The 19,711-nt window shown below is 40.2% G+C and overlaps 2 protein-coding genes across 2 annotated transcripts in view; both read right to left on the reverse strand.

The window, feature by feature from the left end:
* LOC116317498 overlaps positions 1 to 3,892 on the reverse strand; it is an 11,196-nt gene extending 7,304 nt beyond the window's left edge. The window contains exons 1-4 of the mRNA XM_031736287.2: positions 3,623 to 3,892; positions 2,922 to 3,064; positions 2,138 to 2,255; positions 1,916 to 2,015 (exon numbers count right to left, since the gene is read on the reverse strand). Coding sequence (XP_031592147.2) covers positions 1,916 to 2,015; positions 2,138 to 2,255; positions 2,922 to 3,064; positions 3,623 to 3,680 — 419 coding nt within the window. The 5' untranslated portion in view covers positions 3,681 to 3,892. The remainder of the gene's footprint in view (positions 1 to 1,915; positions 2,016 to 2,137; positions 2,256 to 2,921; positions 3,065 to 3,622) is intronic.
* Positions 3,893 to 9,127: 5,235 nt separating this feature from the next.
* LOC116317496 (interleukin-13 receptor subunit alpha-1-like) lies at positions 9,128 to 19,568 on the reverse strand. Its single transcript, XM_031736284.2, has 11 exons — positions 19,353 to 19,568; positions 19,059 to 19,222; positions 16,924 to 17,078; positions 15,843 to 16,008; positions 15,652 to 15,751; positions 15,105 to 15,256; positions 14,853 to 14,992; positions 14,505 to 14,637; positions 13,482 to 13,581; positions 10,278 to 10,362; positions 9,128 to 10,195 (listed from the first exon to the last, which is right to left on the reverse strand). Exons 2-11 carry the CDS (start codon positions 19,123 to 19,125, stop codon positions 10,103 to 10,105), a joined length of 1,191 nt encoding a protein of 396 aa, XP_031592144.2. The 5' UTR covers positions 19,126 to 19,222; positions 19,353 to 19,568; the 3' UTR covers positions 9,128 to 10,102.
* Between the last annotated feature and the right edge of the window lie 143 nt (positions 19,569 to 19,711).

Below are 19,711 nucleotides of genomic sequence, written 5' to 3' on the forward strand. Positions count from 1 at the left end.
TGGTGGTGTAGGTCAGTGTGTTTGCACTTATGTTGATTAGTCAGTCCAGTCTCAATGCTTTGAGGTAGTTGAGTTAAGCTGAGTGATAGTGTGTGTGTGTGTGTGTGTGTGTGTGTGTGTGTGTGTGTGTGTGTGTGTGTGTGTGTGTGTGTGTTTATCAGTCCAATCCCTTTTTGTTGAGGAGATGGATGGCTTGTGGAAAAAAGCTGTTGCACAGTCTGGATGTGTGTGCCCGAATGCTTCGGTACCTTTTTCCAGATGGCAGGAGTGTGAAGAGTGTGTAAGAGGGGTGTGTCCGATCAGCCACAATGCTGGTGGCTTTGCGAATGCAGCGTGTGGTGTAGATGTCCTCAATAGAGGGGAGAGAGACCCCGATGATCTTCTCTGCTGTTCCCACTATCCGCTGTAGGGTGTTGCGGACCGATATGGCACAGTTCCCAAACCAGACAGTGATGCAGCCACTCAGGATGCTCTCGATAGTTCCTCTATAGAAGGTGGTCAGGATCGGTGGTGGAAGCTGGGCCTTTCTCAGTCTTCTCAGAAAGAAGAGACGCTGCTGGGCTTTCTTGTGCAGGGAGCTGGTGTTGACGGACCAGCCGAGGTCCTTCTCCAGGTGGACGCCCAGGAATTTGGTGTTGTCGACGATCTCCACAGAGGAGCCGTTGATGCTAATGTTCTTATGCTCTCTCATGACACATTTCCCCTCCCCCTTGGTGAGGCTGATAAATTTAATATAAAGTCATGTTGCTGTTGATGTGACAAAGAGAGTGAGAAGCAGCCACTTCCCTTATATGTAAATGGCCTGGTAAATGGCCTGTATTTGTATAGCGCTTTACTAGTCCCTAAGGACCCCAAAGCGCTTTACACATCCAGTCATCCACCCATTCACGCACACATTCACACACTGGTGATGGTAAGCTACGTTGTAGCCACAGCCACCCTGGGGCGCACTGACAGAGGCGAGGCTGCCGGACACTGGCGCCACCGGGCCCTCTGACCACCACCAGTAGGCAACGGGTGAAGTGTCTTGCCCAAGAACACAACGACCGAGACTGTCCAAGCCGGGGCTCGAACCGGCAATCTTCCGATTGCCAGGCGAACTCCCAACTCTTGAGCCACGATCGCCCCGACAAACATTGTTAAATCACAATTTAACAATGTGTGTTAAATTGTTATTTATGATAATTCTGAGTGCCTTTTAAAACAAAATAGGGCAATAGGACTACACTGAATGAGCAGCAGAGTTTTTCTTTGTACAATGCAGCAGGTCTTGGGTTTCCTATGTAAACTGGTAACATATCTTGTGATCTGGATTGGCAATATAAAAGTTAAATAAATAGAAATGCGTTTGGATACATGATCCACACTTGTGTCCAAGATCACTTCATTTTTATGGACAGTCATGCAGAAAACTGCTGTGTTGCTTTAGTTCATTTCAGTATTTGCTTTTGGGTTTCTTTGTTTGTTTTTTCTTTTTCTTTTTACTTGCAACATATTTGTTTCAAGTTTGTGAAGACGTTTACTTAATTTGCTTAGGTTTTGCCTATTTAAATACATGACCTTAAACGGCAGTCCATTGGGATATCAGGGCTCTGGCGTGTTACTTGAGTTATCTGAGTTATTTGAGTTACTTGAGTTATCACTTAATCCTCTTCATTTAAGGTTACATTGCCAAATATGGTTTGGTTTTGTATGCATAAATCCCCACACCCCCAACAAACAGCCTGCAGCTGGCAAAAAAGACAGAGCCATTTAAACACAAGAATTTAGCCCTGATTGAACTCTGGCTCGTTACTTCCACTTCAGCTCAGAGTGACCACTGACTATCAGGAAGTGTTGCAAAATTACAAAACTACCTGCACTGCGTAATGCTGAATTTCTATTTCTTAAAACTGCATAATAGAAAAGCACATACTTGTAGAAGAAACGGAGATCTGCAGCGATACTGGTTGGTGACCAAGAGCAGTTTGTTTGTTTTTGGGAGTGGACGTAGCACTGAAAATCTGTCACCAGCTCTGAGAGCAACAGAGACACAGATACAGATTAATAATCAAACAGACAGACAGCAATTTGCTTCATATGTGGCTCAAAAGCATTTTTTTTTTTACAATAAAGCAGAGTCAGTGGTGAGAATTACCTGGATTAGTTTCACTGACGACCACTGGCTCGCTCGTTGACTTATTACAATGACTTCTGATACCCACATTTAAGACGTTTCCATTCATTACCCCATCCAAATGATAGAAAGTATTGGACTATTCAGAGAAACAGAAAAGAAAAAAAAACTAATTTGAGTAAACAGTCTAAACTAATCTCAGATCTTTTGTTTGAAAAACTGGCTAACCAACCAGACATAGTTGTGGTGTACATGCAGAAGAAAAGGGTCGTAGTAATAGAATACCGAGTGAGAGAAACGTCAGGAAGAAGGAACACAAGAAGCCCGAGAAATACCAAAGGCTGAGAGAAGATGTGCAGGGTGAAGACAACAGTGGTCCGGTTACCACGGGAGACCTAGAAAGCCCAGAACTCAGTGCTACACATACACACAGCTATAGCTGTCATGGCTTAAACATGTGAGGTCCACAAGAGTGCAGCTGGAGAAACGGTACACTGTAACACAACACGGTCTTCCCCTCAACTCCCGAACCAAAACTTAAAATAGCGGTTGTTTATGCAAAATCTAGAAATTACGCAAACCTACTTTTCATATCTGAAAATGTTTTTCAGCAGTATGCAAATAATGAGCCTCTACTTCCAGGAGGTGGTTGAGATTACTTGCAGTCCCTTAGCAGCCGTCTTTCCAGGAGTTATTAGTTATTTACTGACGAAAGACTCATTTCCTTTGAAATTATACAAGTTGTGTAATCACAATGAATATACAAGCTTTTAAACTAAGCATATACACATATAAGCGTACTTACAGTCTCTTCATCGTTTTCTTTGTTTGTATCTCTAGACACTATATAGATGCATCCGACAGAATTCTCTGGTGGTACCCAGGTCACGTTATGGCCAAAGTCGTTAATCCTCTGCAGGGACACATTTCGTGGTGGTAAGATTTCGCCTTAGTGAAGAAGGAGAAAGAACAGAAAATCAGTCAACATCTGCAGGAGCAGCGAATAAAGACGCTTTATGTGGCTCGCCAAGCAAGCTGTTGCGCTGAGCCAGCCACTCAGGAGGGAAAAAATCTTTCCCTCAAGGCTTAGAGAACATTCACGCTTCTGCGTATCTGCCAGGCGCTGTAGGCGCTGAACAGTCTATTGACCAGATCTGATTCCTGCTTTCAGATTTCTACGTGGATAATCGCGGCATTTAAAAAAGCCTGATTCCTCCGGTTTCTGTCACGTAAACAGAATCCGGATGGAAATACTAACATGAGGGTGAGCCGACAGGATTTACATGCGTGATTTACACGAGACACATTCTCCCACAAAGTTTTCTCTTTTTTCCAAAGTCTGTTTTACTGTCCAGCTCCACAGTGGCGAATGCCAGATGTGACGTCACTTGTGGGAATCACCGCAAATGACCCCAGTGAGAAAACTGGGAAAAGGTGTCAAAGAAGCAGACAATAACAAGAGCCCAGGTAAATGTGTCGTAAGCGTGGGCGTGTAGATCGTCTTACCGTGGCTGGATTCGATCGTCAGAGACAGGCAGCACAGAAGCAACAAACTTGGGAACATCCTGCTGATCCCGTGTGTTCAGCTCTCCCCCTGAAAACTTTCTATCTCCTCAGTTACTGTTGTGAGGAGAGCGGGGGAAGCGCTCTTGAAACGGGGTCCTCTGCTTCTCAGACTCTGTGTGGTCACAGCTGTTCAGAAGACAAAAGCAGAGAGACGTCTGCCCATGCCTCTGATCTACTTTCGCTTCCAGCTTCTTGGGAGGAAGGCACAGAAAAATAGTGGGAGGCTGGAAGTGGGTGGTGCGCTTCCTCCTTCTGATGTAGACACGCTGACGCACGCACTGACAGGCAATGTTGTGCTTTCTTCCCTTTTTTAAGTCATATTTTTCAGTACACATATTCAATTTTTATGTAAAATAAATAACCTATATTAAACCTTTCCACAACTACTAAGACACATTTGTAAGTCTCAGAACCAATTTTCAAACAAAATCTAACAAACAGGGGCATAAAGACAAAAAACAAACACATTGGCTGCCGCTGGTCCCCCAGGGCAAACCCTTGCAATTGTATCACGCAACAGCAGGTAGAATGTGCTGTGTGGAGTGAGAACGTGTTAAGACCTGCAGGTAGTCTGTAAGTATGAGAAAACGTTTAAAGGCTTGGACAAAGTTTCAAGTTTTATTGTCATGTACGGATGAACAGTGTAGCCACATTTATCCATAATGAAATTCTTTGGCTCATGCTCCTCAGCTTTACATGAGCATATAGAGAGTGTGCAGAAAAGGAGAGAAAAAAAGTATTAAACATTAGAGAATTCGAGACGAGTTGGTATTTACAAGTTTGTGCAGGAGTATTTACAGGTTGTGCAAAGTTGTGCAATGAGCATTTAAGTGGCATTTGTTGAAGTGACAGTGTGCAGAGTCCTGTAATTGTAGTGAGTGTGTAGTGGCGTGTATGGAATGTCAGCAGTTCAAAAGTCTGATGGCTTGTGGGTAAAAACTGTCTCTGTGTCTGGTAGTGCCGGTCTGGATGAACCGCCTGCCAGATGGCAGGAGTGGATCGGAGAGGATCCGCTGCATCATGCGCTGTCTGTAGAGATCCTGCATGGCTGGCAGTTCAGTCCTGTTGATGTGCTGTACTGATCTCACCACCCTCTGCAGAGCTTTGCGGTCCAGAGCATTACAGCTGCTGTACCAGGTGGTGATGTAGCCAGTCAGAATACTTTCAATGGTGCATCAATAGAAGTTTATAAGAATTCTGGGTTTCATGCTGAATCTTCTCAGGCGCCACAGGAATAAGAGCCGCTGTCTTGCTGCTTTTGTGATCACACCAACATGGTGAGACCAGCTCAGATCCTCGCTGATGCCCAGGAATCTGAAGCAGCTGACTCTCTCCACCTCTGCTCCTTCGATGTGGATGGGGGAGTGGCCTCCTCTCTGCAGTCTCCCGTAATCCACGATGAGCTCCTTGGTTTTGCTGACGTTAAGCAGCAGGTTGTTGTTGCAGCACCATGATGTCAGGACTCTCACCTCTGCCCTGTATGCCGTCTCATCTCCATCAGAAATGCAGCCGATGATGGTGGTGTCATCTGCAAATTTGATGATGGTGTTGGAGCTGTGTGTTGCTGTACAGTTGTGGGTGAACAGGATGCACAGCAGGAGGCTGTAGTCTATGAACAGCATCCGCACATATGTGTTTTTCTGGTCCAGGTGAGAGAGGACAGTGTGAAGTGAAACTGCTATTGCATCGTCTGGAGATCTGTTGAGCCTGTAGGCAAACTGGAGCGGATCAAGTGAAGCAGGGAGTGAAGATGTGATGTGAGCTTTGTCTATACGCTCAAAGCGCTTCATGGCAATGGAGGTGAGTGCTACTGGGCGATAGTCATTTAGGCAGCTCACATTTGGTGGTCCTCTTAAAACATTTTGGGACAGCAGACTGGAGCAGAGAAAGGTTAAAAATGTCTGTGAAGACATCTGCCAGCTCGTGGGCACATGCTTTGAAAACACGACCTGGAATGTTGTCTGGTCCAGGAGCTTTCCGAGTGTTTACTTTCCTGAAGTGTTTACACACGACTGCCTGAGATATCTGAAGAGGGCAGCTGTCCTCTTCCAGCAAAAAGACAAAAGAGAGACTGCTTTATTCCTTAGCAATTCTTTGCTTAGGATATGAAAAATCTGGACAGGGAATGGGAGAACTGAGGTAAGTCACCTATTGCACCTTTGTTGTAACGTCATAAAATATGCTTTTTACAGTTCTTACTCTTTGCTACTGCTCGTACTACAAAACTACTGTAAATGAGCTATATATAAAAGGTCACAATACACAGGAACTCTGCGTTTTTAAATATACACACTAACCCTTTCTTTCAGTATCTGATAGGGTTTGAAAGCAGAAAAACAAACTTTTAGATCCTAAACCAACACAGCGTAACCATGTGCTTACATCAGGCTCTGCATCTCTGCACCAGTTGTAGACTAACATGGTCTTCTTGCAGCCAAGCAGGCACAGACAGCTAGCAGCACTAGGTTTGCATATGTCATTCACAAACATCACTCCAACAGGATTAAAAAGTTATTTTTTAAAAACAATATTTTACTGTAAATTTGTGTTCAGTTATTTAAGAAGACAACATGATCAGATTTCTTGTTATGCTGTTCTATCCAAGTTTATCAGTGACATTTTACCTTTTTAATGCTGCAATGTCTGAAATGTTGTGTCATTGCATTTTTAGTTTGTGATGCCTTGTAGGACCTGGTGACCTGAGTGTGACCATGTATTTATGAGCAAAAGGCACACGGGAACAACAGCTGCAGCATGAGTTACTGAATTTCTTTGCGGTCTTTGTAATCTGTTGTTGCTTTCAACACATGCTATTGTTATTGTAACCTTGAGATGTTTCAGCATGTCGCAACATTAAGAGACAGTTTTCTGTTTTGCAAAGCCACCATCTATGACCATTATACACTTGTTATTATTATACACATCTATGACCATTATACACACCTTGGTGCATGCGAATAATATTTTAATGATGTCTTGTGAAACTTGTACCTTCATATTTCATGTTTTTTACATGTTAGCGGTGCATGCCGTGGCTGTAGACCTAATTTAATTGTTGATATATTAGTTTAAAAAAAATAGATAGAAAAATAACACCTCTCATGTCATTCTTAGCTGGTGTAGTCAAAGAAACGGGACAGTGAGAGAGTCACAGGAGTCACATGGCTGTTTTATATTTAATTTTGACTGCAGGTGGGAAGCCAGGCCACGTCATGTATGAGCATATTTACAGTAGTTTCCTCGCTGCCTGCCTCACTAGTTTTCGTAGATATCTGCAGTTTCTGAGTAAATGCCGCTGTGGTGCCAAATTCCCAAAAAACATTGAGACACTGTTTAAAAGTACAGATGTAAGAGGGAACCTTGAGAATATTTTCTTCGGAGGAACTCTGCCTCTTTAAAAATCCAGCTGGAAACAGCTGGTGGAACAAATGCGCTGCATTGTATAACACTTGCTTTTACACTTGCTCTTTTATTCCTGTTTATTTATTTTTGCTTTTTTGGGATGCGTTGCTGCCAACAAATTCAAACTGAGTTCATATTTTTCTTTTCATGAAATAGTAAAGCGTCTCAGTTCTCTCATCTGATATGTTTTCTTTGTTCTATTGTGAATAAAACATGTTTGAGATTTCTGCTTTTCCTTAGTCCTCTCAAAAACGGAAAGCACAAACACACGCGTCCGTGATAGCAAACAGGTTAAATGTTTGACACCCACATAAAAGTATGTACTTATATGTCCATTATCTTCATGCTACGTGTGGTTGGTTTATGTTGACCAATGAAATAAGTTCCCGAGAGAGAGGAGGGGAGGAGAGGAATTGAGGATGTGCAAATGAGGAAGGTCAAAAGACTTCTTCAACAATCTGAAGGGTAGGCTCAAGATTTGATACAAATACCATGAAAGCGTGGATCCGTCCTGGTTTGTATGGGTATTTCAGGGTTCTGGTGGTGGTGTTATGGTTTGGGGATCATTTTGGGGACACTCTGGGCTTTAGCTGCCACAGCCTTCTTGAGTATTGTTGTCGGCCATGTCCCTTTAAGACCACAGTGTTCCCATCTTCTTCCAGGAGGATAACACGCCATGTCACAAAGCCCAACTGGTCTAAAACATCGTAAACTTAAACTTGAACATTACGATGAGTCAAATGGCCATCACAGTCAGCAGATTGCTATCTAATAGAGCATCTTTGGGATGTGGTTAAACAGGAGATTCACATCATGGATGTGCGGCCAACAAATTTGCTGCAGATTTGATGCTGTTGTGTCAGTATGGACCAGAATCTCTGACGAATGTTTCCAGCATCTTGTATCTATCCAATGAAGAACTGATGCAGTTCTGATGGCAAAAAGAGGTTCAACACACTACTAGCTATGTGTAAGTAATGAAGTAACTGATGTCTGACCCTCTTCCCCAGGCAGAGAAAGAGCATGGGCAGCCACTCTTATACCTTCATGCAAAGACTAAAAACACATGTTGTCTGTGGCACAATACATGGTTTAGTGGGGTTAAAAAGTTCTTTGTCATTGTCATCTCAGTGTTTTGAAATCAGCTGAGCAGGGCTGGATCTGACTGATAAACAGACACTGTGTGCTCATACAGTACTTGTGGGTCCCAGCATAAAGCCTTTATAGAGACTTCATTTTGCAACCACTCCCCCTGCTGGCCATTAGAACAAAGAGCAGGTTTACGACACCATTGCGCTGGCCTCACTTTTTAAAAATTTCATGCAAATGCATCAGTTTATTTAAAGGCTTTTTTTTTTTTTTTGCTATTACTTCACAGCAGCCAAAAAGGGAAAAATAGTTTGAACATAAAAAAAAATGATAAAGAACCCAAACTCAGTGTCTGAAGCCTCATATAAGCTTCAGAAAGAGTGTTATTGTTCTGCCCTTCGTCACTTACATCAAGAGATCCTGTTTCAGTGCTCATACAGGAACCTGACTATTGTTTTAAGAACAAGCTGGAAAACTGAGCTTCTGTACTTATCCTCAGGGAGTATCTCCCCCTGCAACCACCAGGTTAGTCTACAATGGGTATGATTTTTTTGTCACTGTCTTTCAGGAACAAAAACATGTTAATGATTCAGGCTAATACCTGCCCACTGAAAATACACACATCCAAATGCTGAGACAAGTTGCTCATTTCTGTTTAAGCAACTATTACAAGAAAGGCTGAGTGGGTTCTACGTTATCACATCCAAAACACAGATCAACACACATATGTTTCCCCCCCCCCAAAAAAATCCATGTTTTTAATCTCTCTCAAAAAGTCTCTAAAGCTCAAGAGTTGTGTTGGAAGCCCCCCCATTTCCCCTAGAGCTACTTTGGACTTCACCTTCCTTCCTTCCTTTGCAAGGAAGAGCATTTCCCTCTCAAGGTGACATTTCCATTTGGTTGTGTTAAATGCCAAGTCAAAATAGCGCTACACAGAGTCAACACTGTGACGTCGACATTTGTAATTATTTTATTATATGTTCAGTTGTTTACAGTTCTTGGAGTACTTACATCACTTCTCTATTTACAAAGTTTGAAAGTTTTGTACAAAGACAGAAAACTCTTAATGCCACATTGAAGATCTTTTATACAACTTAACTTTAGTAAGAAAATGCCATCCAAAACATGTGTCTGCCAGCAGAGTTCATGCAAGAGAATATTTAGACGGACAAGGTGAACGTTCGTTTCACATGCACCAACAGTGGTAAAACAGAGAAGTATATGTAGGCTGTCGCAGTCACCAAGCACTAAAGCCCAGCAGTGTGCTCTCATCCCGAGGTGTTTTCTACAGTTTGGGGCTGAGGCGTATGCTTTTTTGCTACCAAAAACCTTGCACCCAATTAATTTCCTGCGCAGCTGACTCAGGATGGCAGTCAAATTTTCATTTGTACAAATAAGGTTCATGTTGTGACAAGATTACGTTTGTTTTTCTTTCCATTTTATGCGTTACAGCAGATATCCAGGGAAAAGTCAGCTCTTGTTACCACTAAAACTGCTTCCAGATTAATCAGCCTCCTCTGGTCTTCTCTTTCCAACAGGAATGCAAAGCCTCCCCTTATCTTCCTCTTCATGAGGATATCAATCACGCTCACATTTCTGGATCCGAGGTCAGGCAGCTTACTGAAGCAAACTCCAAAGATTTACTGAATTTCTTTTTCCTGTCCACAGCACGCTCAATCAGCGTGGATGTGCACTGTCCCACAGAGTTACTTATTAGCAGGTGAAATTCCTTTTTATGCAAACACGGACGCAGGTGTTCACCAGTGCAGCAGAGGTGCCACACAGCACACGTCAGACCTGCAACAGGTATGAAACTTTCAACCAAAAAAAGGTAAGTGAAACTAAATGTTTTCAGCCTGCTGTTAAGTTACTATGTACACATTCCTTCAAGTCCATCTGCACTGTGAGCATTCCTCTGAACATGTACGATTAGGGGTTTTCCTGAGGAACCATGTTTCCAGATACAAGGGTGATGTTTTCAGTGGGCTCTGGCACCGGTGTGTACAGATTTCCAGAAATGGGCTGAAAAACACAGCAGTGTAAAAATAAGTATTTATGAGGACAGAAAGAGCATTTGACTAGACTTTTTTTTCCAAGTATATACCTTAGAATCTTTGTTTCCAGTCATCATCATTTCCTTGAATATTGTTGAAGGATCAGGTATCCTGGGACAAAAGATTTCCCTGTTCCTGCAACACACACACACACACAAAAAAAAGCCCAACACATCATGTTTAGGCGTGACTCTGACACTGGAAATACCTTGGAAGTACCTTGTGGTGAGAAATCATGTTACACAACGTCATATGGAAAATTTAAACCATCATTCAAATACTTTGAACAAACTTTTCAGGGAAGTAGTACAGATACCTGCAAGTTCTTTCATTGATTTCAAGAACCAAAAGTGAGAACTAGGTTTCTTTGGTTTTTATTCCAGTATTTTACCCAGGTAAGATAACACCAACTGAGATTCAAAGCAGAGTCGTTTTTATGTCTTGAAGTGAACCAATTCACCTTCTCCAAGAAAACAGCAGCAGAAAAGGAAGATGGTGGAGTTTGTGTAAAAGAAAGGGACTCTTTGAAGGTCTAGTGTTATCTCTGTATGTCTGCATGTTTGCTGTTTTATCAACATTTATTATAAATCTGGATTTCTTACAAGACCGTGTCTATAGGAGTATATAGTCTTTATTTTTGTCATTATTTCTTATCAAGAAAAATATTATATTTTTATTTAAGTATTTAATTAATTGTTAAAGATTTTAAATCTTATATGAAAACATGTTGCACCTTTTACATGTTTCACTGGCATTCAGTCAGGACAAACAACACAAGCAGAGCATGTCAGGTGAACTGTAAAAAGCAGACATCAATTAAAATGATCTCTCTCTCCTCTGTCATGCATGTTTGGACCTATCCTTTACACCACTGCCATCTTGTGGCCAAAGTGGATATGGTCTCTGGAAGCAGAATTAACACTGAAGCCACTGAAATCTGGACGGGTAGGTGTTCAGCAACTAGCAGTTGGTTGTTTTTTTGTACATGTGCATTGTGGGTAAATCTTTGGTGTTTGATGGAAGACTGACAAGATATTAGCGTGCTAGCTAAGCTGCTGCTGGCTCTGCTTTCACTGCTCTGAGATCAGTTACCAGAAATAAGAGTTGTGGAAATAAGAGTTAGTGCTCTCATTTATCAATGTAAGAGAAGAGGTTTTTTTCTTAGTGACCACTTTGGCCAACATTGTGTGATGTAAGAAACTTTTAAATTGAATTAAGTTAAGCAAGCTGATCAGGTGATGGTTCTACCAGCACTTTCACTTTCAGATCTCTGAGAAACCCCCTGGTTGACCTAATGTACAATTAAACCAGCTATTTTACTAATACACAACCTTAATTTTTCATTCATTATTTAATCCCACCGTAGATATTTTCTTAAATCAAGTTAGACCATGCTCAGGTCTTTCAATTCAGCTCTGATTCTTTTTGAATAGATAAATATTAAAATACATTTTAAAATCATGATGAAAACCTATGATTTGATAGGATATGAGGCATAAGTGTAGATTAAACAGAATATGTATATGAAAGAAAGTGTTTAGAATAAGCCCAACCTTAAATATCTGCAGCAATAATGTAATTCATGTAGCACTGATGGGAAACATCTTTCTGCAAAGTAAATCCTTTGATTTGTGATACTTTATGTGCAATTTTACAGTAATACAGTTTCATGTGAAGTATTCTTTTGCTACTTTTGCTAAAGCAACAGTTTTAAAAAGTCCTTCACTCCTCATTACCAGCTAATACTGAATAGTTAGAAAACTGTAGTAGTAATAAAATGCCAAAATTCTATAGCCAGGATGAGCGCAGAAAGAGGCCGTCACAGCAGTATGTTTTGTAACTTGAGATGTTCCCACAGCTACGATATGAAGCTCCAGTATTAGATAAATATTATTTCCAACTATGGATCATGCACAGCTAGTCGAGTAGGTTCATTAATACAAATCCACAGCTGGAAAATGGCAGAGTAGGTCATATTTTTACCTATTTTATCAATGTAGCTCTACCTGACACACCAGTCTGTGGTGCTGGGGGAATCACTTTAGGTCTCAGCTACAGCCTGGCTGTTTTATCAGCAGGCCAGTATAACCAGCTGATATTAGCTACTTGCCTATCTTTTAGCATCGGCATTAATAACGGCCAATAAATGACACATGGGAAAAACACCCATAACCATGCCATGATATTACAGAGTTTCTTCACCAGAGGGCACTCTGAAACTTCCCTCTTGGCAACACTCCACAAACACAACAACCAGCTTATCCAGAGTCAGGCAGAACACAAAAGAGTAAACAAGTGACTACAAAAATGTAAAAGAAATCTATTTATGTTTTGACAACAAACAGAATATCTGATTTTTAAAATACAAATATGAATATCAGTTTTAAAGATCCTGTATAGGCCAGGCTCTAGTCTGAACCTTTATTATTTTAACTACATTATTATATCCTGCCAAAAGATTACACCACAGACTCAATAAAGTTATGATATAAAAATGTGTGAAAGCCTTTCTTAGAGTAAATAAACTAAGCTGCTAAGTCATATATATATATATAAGTCATAGCACTATGGGAGGTTATAGTGCTTTCACTTCTGCTGTGTCTGTGTGTATAAAGGCACAATCTGGCAGGAGAGGGTGAGAGGTTTTTAATCATTTGGGCCTATGACTAAGCCTTCTGCTATTTGCTACGCGTTTGCTGCAGCCCACACCTACCTGCCTGCGGCTACAGGTGGGGCAGTTTTGTCAATTTTTCCACAATCTGTTTACTGATTAAACACTAGTCCTCAAGAGTCCTCAAGAGTAGCCACTCGCCATGGTCTATCAATTCTATTATCTTCTTTTCTTATAAAATCAAATTACACCAAAGTCACATCAGGAGATATTTTTTTAAGACTACATGAAAAGCAAAGAGAAACTCAGCCCTCTCCCCGGGGGCAAACATTTGCTGACAGTGAGGAGGGAAAAAAAAACTTTTACAAGAAGAAACCTCCTCAGGTAGCTTCCATAGTAGTGTTTATTTGGTTAACTATTGCTTGACAGACACAGTAGGAGAAGCTTCTTTTGACATTAATCTTTTAATGTCTCTCTGAGTGCAATGAGGCATTCCTGCACAAATCATTCCCGACATTGACAAAATCAACTCAACAATACTGTATGCTGTGCAAAATCATTGTTTAAAACATGGATTTTGCAAAATCTGCACTTGCACACAAACATTCACTTTTGACACTCTGGAAATCGTTCTGGCACATACCTCTGGAAGCAGTAGCAGGACAGAATGACGCAGGCAGAAAGAATAATTGGGATGACGATGGCGATCACAGTCAGCATCTCATCTGGAGACCTATTCTCCCCTGGAGTGAAAGAGAGAGACTTCCTGGTAAAACATTTAGGAGATTTTCAACCTTTTTGCACATTGTATTGCACATAATATTGTGTATCACAGTGGTGTGCTGGTGTCTAATTTCTCATTGATGATACCAATTCAGTGCTCTAAAGTTTCCAAACAATAAGTTTTGTAAATTCATTTTAAAATATGCCATTAGACACAATGGAGAACAGCTAAAAAGCAAGGCTGTATAGATCTTTCAATGACTAACAGATAGCTCAACCCCCCATCACATGAATGCTGGGATTTTCTGCTTTTAGCCGTGTTCCTGTTTTACAACATAGCTCAAATATGTGACACATGTTAGCCAGCCACTGCAAAACTCTTTTTTTTAGCACGGTGCACTGCAACATCTGAGTCCCGCATTTTATTTATTTATTTGTTATATGGAGTGTGTTAGATTAATGTGTAATCCTTAAAATATACTGTTTAGGTGTTTAGGATACAACAGTGTGTGTGTGACTGTCTCTTATTCAGAGTTTTGCAGAATTTGTTGCTTTGATTCCTTGTTGTCCAGGTGGCTGTGAGTCATTTTCTTGTAAATTAAAAAAAAAAAAAAGTTCTTGATGATGATGAGTCATTATTAAAATGACCCGACTTTACCCACCCACAGAACTTTATACACTGATTGGTGCATTTCCAATGGCAGCCTCACACTGATTTGGCCTACATTACAATATCTGCACCAACATGTAGTTTGACACAAAATTTTAAGATGAAGCGAAACTTTAATGATTGAATCAATATGCTGTCAGTGATGTGATTAGTACATGACGAAAACACCAACATACAACTCTGTGTGCACATCGTGGGATTCTCATGATAATGTAGATATAATTATTTAAATATACTCGTAGTAATAAATAGTAATACTGTTTAGACAGTTACCGTGAGTTATGACTTCACTGAGGTCACTGGACACAGAGATGCAGTATTCATCAGTCTGCACACGGTATCGGAATTTGTATTGGCAGTTTTTGTTATAGGGAATATTCAGAGGTGGCTCTTTAGTGTGGAGAGTCTGAAAAATAAGAAGCACACAAAACCCATGTTGCACTTTATCAGTATGGAACAACTGTAGCATTGACATAGTATCTGGATTTAAGACAGACAAATGTGAAAAAATTTTTTTTTTTCTGATATTTGATATAAATGTTCAGCTATGAGATTATTCCAGTGTCTCAAAACCTCATCTCATAAAACACTTGAGCAGAACATCACAATGTGAGAACTTACTTTGACGTTACTGCTATTGCACTCTGTGACATAGACACTGTATTTTAGTCTACATTTTCCAACAGCCGGACGTGGATCTTCCCATGTCAGGGAGAGTTTGCCTTTATCTTCTGCGATGTTCATCTTTGGTAAAGGTGTCACTGAGGAGATAACAAAACACTTGTTATAAAAAATACTTCTTAACATTTCATATTCATTTTCACAGTTTGGAATGACAATAAATAACAATAAACGATTAAAAATAACACCAACCAATTTTAGGTTTGAAAGTGTTGCGTCCAGTTTTAGTCTCCACGAGCACATAGATGTCAAATTGAAGATTATTCACGTTTAGATAACAAACATCCTTTTCATGGCTGGTGGACCCATCACATGCTCTGATTTTATCATTTTTCTCTGAAGTCCTGTAATGACAGAACGAGGAGTTAACAAGAGAAGTGAAAAACATAAAAAGCTTTTTCACTTCAGCCAGTGACTCAGATTATGGCTCATGTAATTCCTTCAAAGTTCCCAGATTAATTTTCAGATGGAATGTTAAATAATTCAAATCGGCACAAGATTCTGATAAAGCCACAACCAGGTTTTAACAAAATACTGCTGTCCAATATTTGTCACTCTGTAACATCCATACATAGAGTACTGCTGCAGAAATGTATTGCAGTAGTTCATTTCCACAGAACCCCTGACTGATGATGTGCTGGTTCACGGCACTAATCCTATAATTGTTCTTTAGATAGAATTTCACTCCAAACAGAGACTGCATTTCATTTCTTGTGTTGTTTGCAGCCTTTATGCTCACCTGTAGGAGATATTCAGCTTGACTGACTCACTGACTGGTTTCCAGAAACACTTTGTTCTGTTAGACTCAAATGAACATCTGAAGTCTGTCACCAAATCAGCTGTAAGTACAAAAAAAGAATTAAGTCACATACATAGATATATATAAAAAAAACTCATTATATATCAGCATTTTAGCTTTCTGGTACTTACTGCGGGGCTTTGAAGTTTTAATGGTTTTGATCACAGGTCTGCTTTCCTTCCAGTGACCACACACAGGATCTAGAACAGCTTGAATGCTGATATTCCAGTGATCAGAGCGCTTATCTTCTGTGAAGTACTTCACTGTGAAATTATTAATTAGGCTTCGGAACCTTGGCTGGAAAAAAAAAACATATTTAGTGAAATTTAAATAAATCTTAGTTCTTCAGCACTCTGTCTGATATCCACTTTAAGGGCACTTCATTTTCATAAATGGAAAACATATTTTTAGATAAATGCCGTTTTTTTGTTTTTTAACTTAACTTTAGGGTTATTTACAGTGCTGTATTGTTCAATATAAATGATTTTTTATTTATTTATTTTTTTTACTTATCAGGTCAATAAATTCACGATTGTGAAAAACTATAATTTGATTAATATTTTGTTTGTTTTCATACTGTCAATAAACATGTTTGGACTAATTTGGCATACGTTTGATGATAGTAGGTCTATGGTACATGAAAAAAATGCCAGATAGGTCAACTGGATATTCTTTATAGATTTGAAAACTGTCATTACATATGGATAAAACCGTTATTAATAAGAATTAATATCAAATACATTTGTAGATCTTCTTTTCTTTGGCTGCTTCCATTAGAGTCTACCACACCAGATCATGTACCTGGATCTCACCCTATTTCTAGCACCCTCCTCTTTCCCACCAACCCTCTGCATCTCCTCAACGGACCTGCTCTGAGGTCCTCCTCTTTTCCTCCTGTCTGGGAGCACCATGTTCAGCATCCTTTGTCCAGGATTTTGGTAATGACCACTTTTAACAGCCGAGTGTAAATGAATGAGGGAATAAAAAAATGCACACGGCCTTTTCACAAAACGCTACCATTAAAGTGGCGCTCAAACCTGTTACAGGAGGTGTGACACTGTTGAGAAACACACTTTATTTCAAAGCCCACTATTATAACTGAGTAAAATTAACTTTATTTTTAAAATTAATTATGTTTCTCTGTAGGTTAAAACTTTGTTTCACCAATCTAATGTCAGCCTGTTTCACTGCTGGCTTTCAGTTCCACATTACCTCAACTGACTGCGGTAGTCCATATCTGAATACTTCATATTTGACTGTACAGTTTTCCGGGAGATTGTCCGGCTTCTTCCAGGACCAGGACACGTTCACTTGAAATTGGTCATCCCACCTATATGTCACGTCTGTTGGTTCAGGAAGTTGATAATCTGCAGGTATAAAAAGAGCTATTACTCCCAGCTTTGCATAAATGAATGATGCCGTTCAGAAACGATCGCGGTGGGCTACCACCGAAGCCAAAAGTGACATTTCCCACGAACTCTTTCACAACACTCGCTGCTGTCTGCAATCAGTTCCTTGTGCCACTCATTGTGACACCAAACTGTTTTGTAATACCTCGGACTGAAGCTGAAGATTGTAAAGCTGTAACTGTTGTCATCATTATACATCATTATATACATCATTTTTTGTGCTTCTGTTATGCAATAAGGGTAGTTGATTGGCAGTAATTTGGCAAAGTCATCTCAAAAACAGATGATCAGATTTATCACCAGCAAACTCCCAATATAATCCTGCAAGAATGACATTTTCCGTGAGCACCTAGGAAAAATGAAATCATTTAATTGCGCCAAATCAGGGAAATATCCAACATGAAAATCACCCAACTGTACATGAGCTGGTGAACATTCCTCACATTCCCCCTCTACCTCTGTTTTTACTATTAGATTGGTTGGAAATGCTCTTGAATCATATGCAAAATGTCCTCGGCACCACCCACACATGGAGTGTTAGGGTGTAGTAAAATGCGCTGATATGCGGACTGGGCATGGAAAAGGACAGCAGAGATTCCTAGTATTTTTTAAACATGATTATAAATATGACTGTGTCGTGTTTAATTCATTTGTCATAAAAATCAATGCATCTTTAGATTTATCTTGCAATCATACAATAAAGTGCAGCTGCTCAGCGTTGAAAATGTGACGCTGACGTTTTCTTCAGATTACAGTATATGTGCACAGGCTTTTTTTGCAAAGTGACACAACATAATGGGGATATTATATCTTAGACAGATGTCCTGGAATCAAAAATAATGGAGGAGATGATTTAATTTAAATTCTATGAGACATCCTTTTAAATTTTGCCTCAGCTCTGTCATTGCGACATTTTCACTTGCGCAGGTTCCCAACTTGGTCGCTGATTGCGCTGCGCACCTGTACAGTAAAAGACTCTTTGAGCGCAAACTAACCGGAAAGGTGCTCTTGGTAAGATCAAGGGAGTGAGTGAAGTCATAAGAATAAGAAATATACTCTAAATTTATATTGAAACAGAAAGACATCAGCGAATGTGTTCCAAAGAGCTCTCTGAATAGCCAGATCCTTGGAGATAGCAACCCAAGCACATTACACATTAACCTCTGGGTTTGTTACTGGCAATTAGAATTAACAACGCGAAACCACCGAGGTCAAGTTTAATGTCCTTTCCAATTCGTTTATTCATAACAATAATTCATTACATGCTAACAATAATAATAATAATAATAATAACGATAACGGCACTTAATGTAATAGGGTCAAGACCCTTAAAGTAACACTTCACCAAGTGCTATTAGTGCAGCGGAAAGGAAAAGCTCCTTGAAGAGGAAGAAACCTCAGGGTGGGATTTCCAGATAAGGTGAGAGGAAAGCGGAGACAGATATAACTATAAATAAATAAAAATAAAACACTTACATTTAAAATTAAAATATTATCTGACTTATGCGTTAATTTATTTATTTTTTTTAACGGTAAAAACACCCAAATTATAACCACAGAAGTGCTTTAACCTCCAAGGACCTGGCGTCCACATATGTGGACATCACACGTAAAAAAAATTCAGGTAATTCTTTGTAGGTAATTCTTTGTTTTTTCATTCATCAGTTCCCAATTAGCCCAAATAGCAAAGAGAAATTAAAAATGCATGCCATTAAAGAGTTCGGGGCTTAGGATGTTAATTTAATTGACTAATATACAGCAAGCTGTTAAGAGAGCCCGAGACGCTCGGTTAACGAATAATGCGCGTGCGTCTAAAACATGCTAATTAAAGTCTGGTTTGACAGGCTGGGTACGCTCACTGACAGGTTCACTTTAACCGAACAATTTTTAAATGTAGACTATTAATAAAACTGGGATAGCAACTAATGAGTGTTTTACCTGCTTTACAGTTGAAAGTCATGGTGGTGGCGCAGAAAAAGATGAAAAACTGCTGAGCGACAGTCATGTTGCCTTCAAGCGTCCCGGACTTTATTCCTGGAAGCGTTTCAGGAGCTCGTTTGATTCCCTCTTGGAAACCAAGTAGAAAATAAATGTATATATATCTATGTAAAAGGAAAAAAAATACAGGCGACAGACCGTCTACTTTTAAGTGAATGGAAACACGGGGAAACGAGAAAACGAAGCCAAGACTCCAGCTACACCTTAACTGTCTCCGTGCCTACTGAACCTTACCGGGAAGGTCGGGGCGGAGTTGTTTCGAGTGGGAGGAAACTGTAATGACAACGAAGCTACGACATGTCACGGAGTGAGAATGCGTAAGCAGCCTCTTTTACCAAACGCTGTCGGAAGCGGGAATCCAGCGTCCATACAACAAATCGTTTTGGAAAAAAGGAAGCTGCTCCCGTCGCTCTCTTAATGGGGGCAAGATTACGCATGCGTGTGATCTTAAGTGCGATATATCAAACCGCAAGTGTCCATCCATTCCTCCAGGAAGTCGTCAGGCCCTAAATGAGTCTGTGAATCATTAAGCTTATTATCTATGTGGTAATGGCTTTGTGCTGCAACAAACAATATAGAGTGGGGCAAACTGA

The sequence above is a fragment of the Oreochromis aureus genome, linkage group 3 (assembly GCF_013358895.1).
Source record: "Oreochromis aureus strain Israel breed Guangdong linkage group 3, ZZ_aureus, whole genome shotgun sequence".
Classification (NCBI taxonomy): Eukaryota; Metazoa; Chordata; class Actinopteri; order Cichliformes; family Cichlidae; genus Oreochromis; species Oreochromis aureus.

What these genes read in the sequence shown, in the direction of transcription:
- LOC116317496 (XM_031736284.2), bottom strand. Translation starts at nt 19,125, where the DNA reads ATGACTGTCGCTCAGCAGTTTTTCATCTTTTTCTGCGCCACCACCATG. An exon ending in GACTTTCAACTGTAAAGCAG is followed by an intron (nt 17,079 to 19,058) that starts GTAAAACACTCA and finishes TTATACCTGCAG; the next exon opens with ATTATCAACTTCCTGAACCA. An exon ending in CACTTTCAAACCTAAAATTG is followed by an intron (nt 14,993 to 15,104) that starts GTTGGTGTTATT and finishes TTATCTCCTCAG; the next exon opens with TGACACCTTTACCAAAGATG.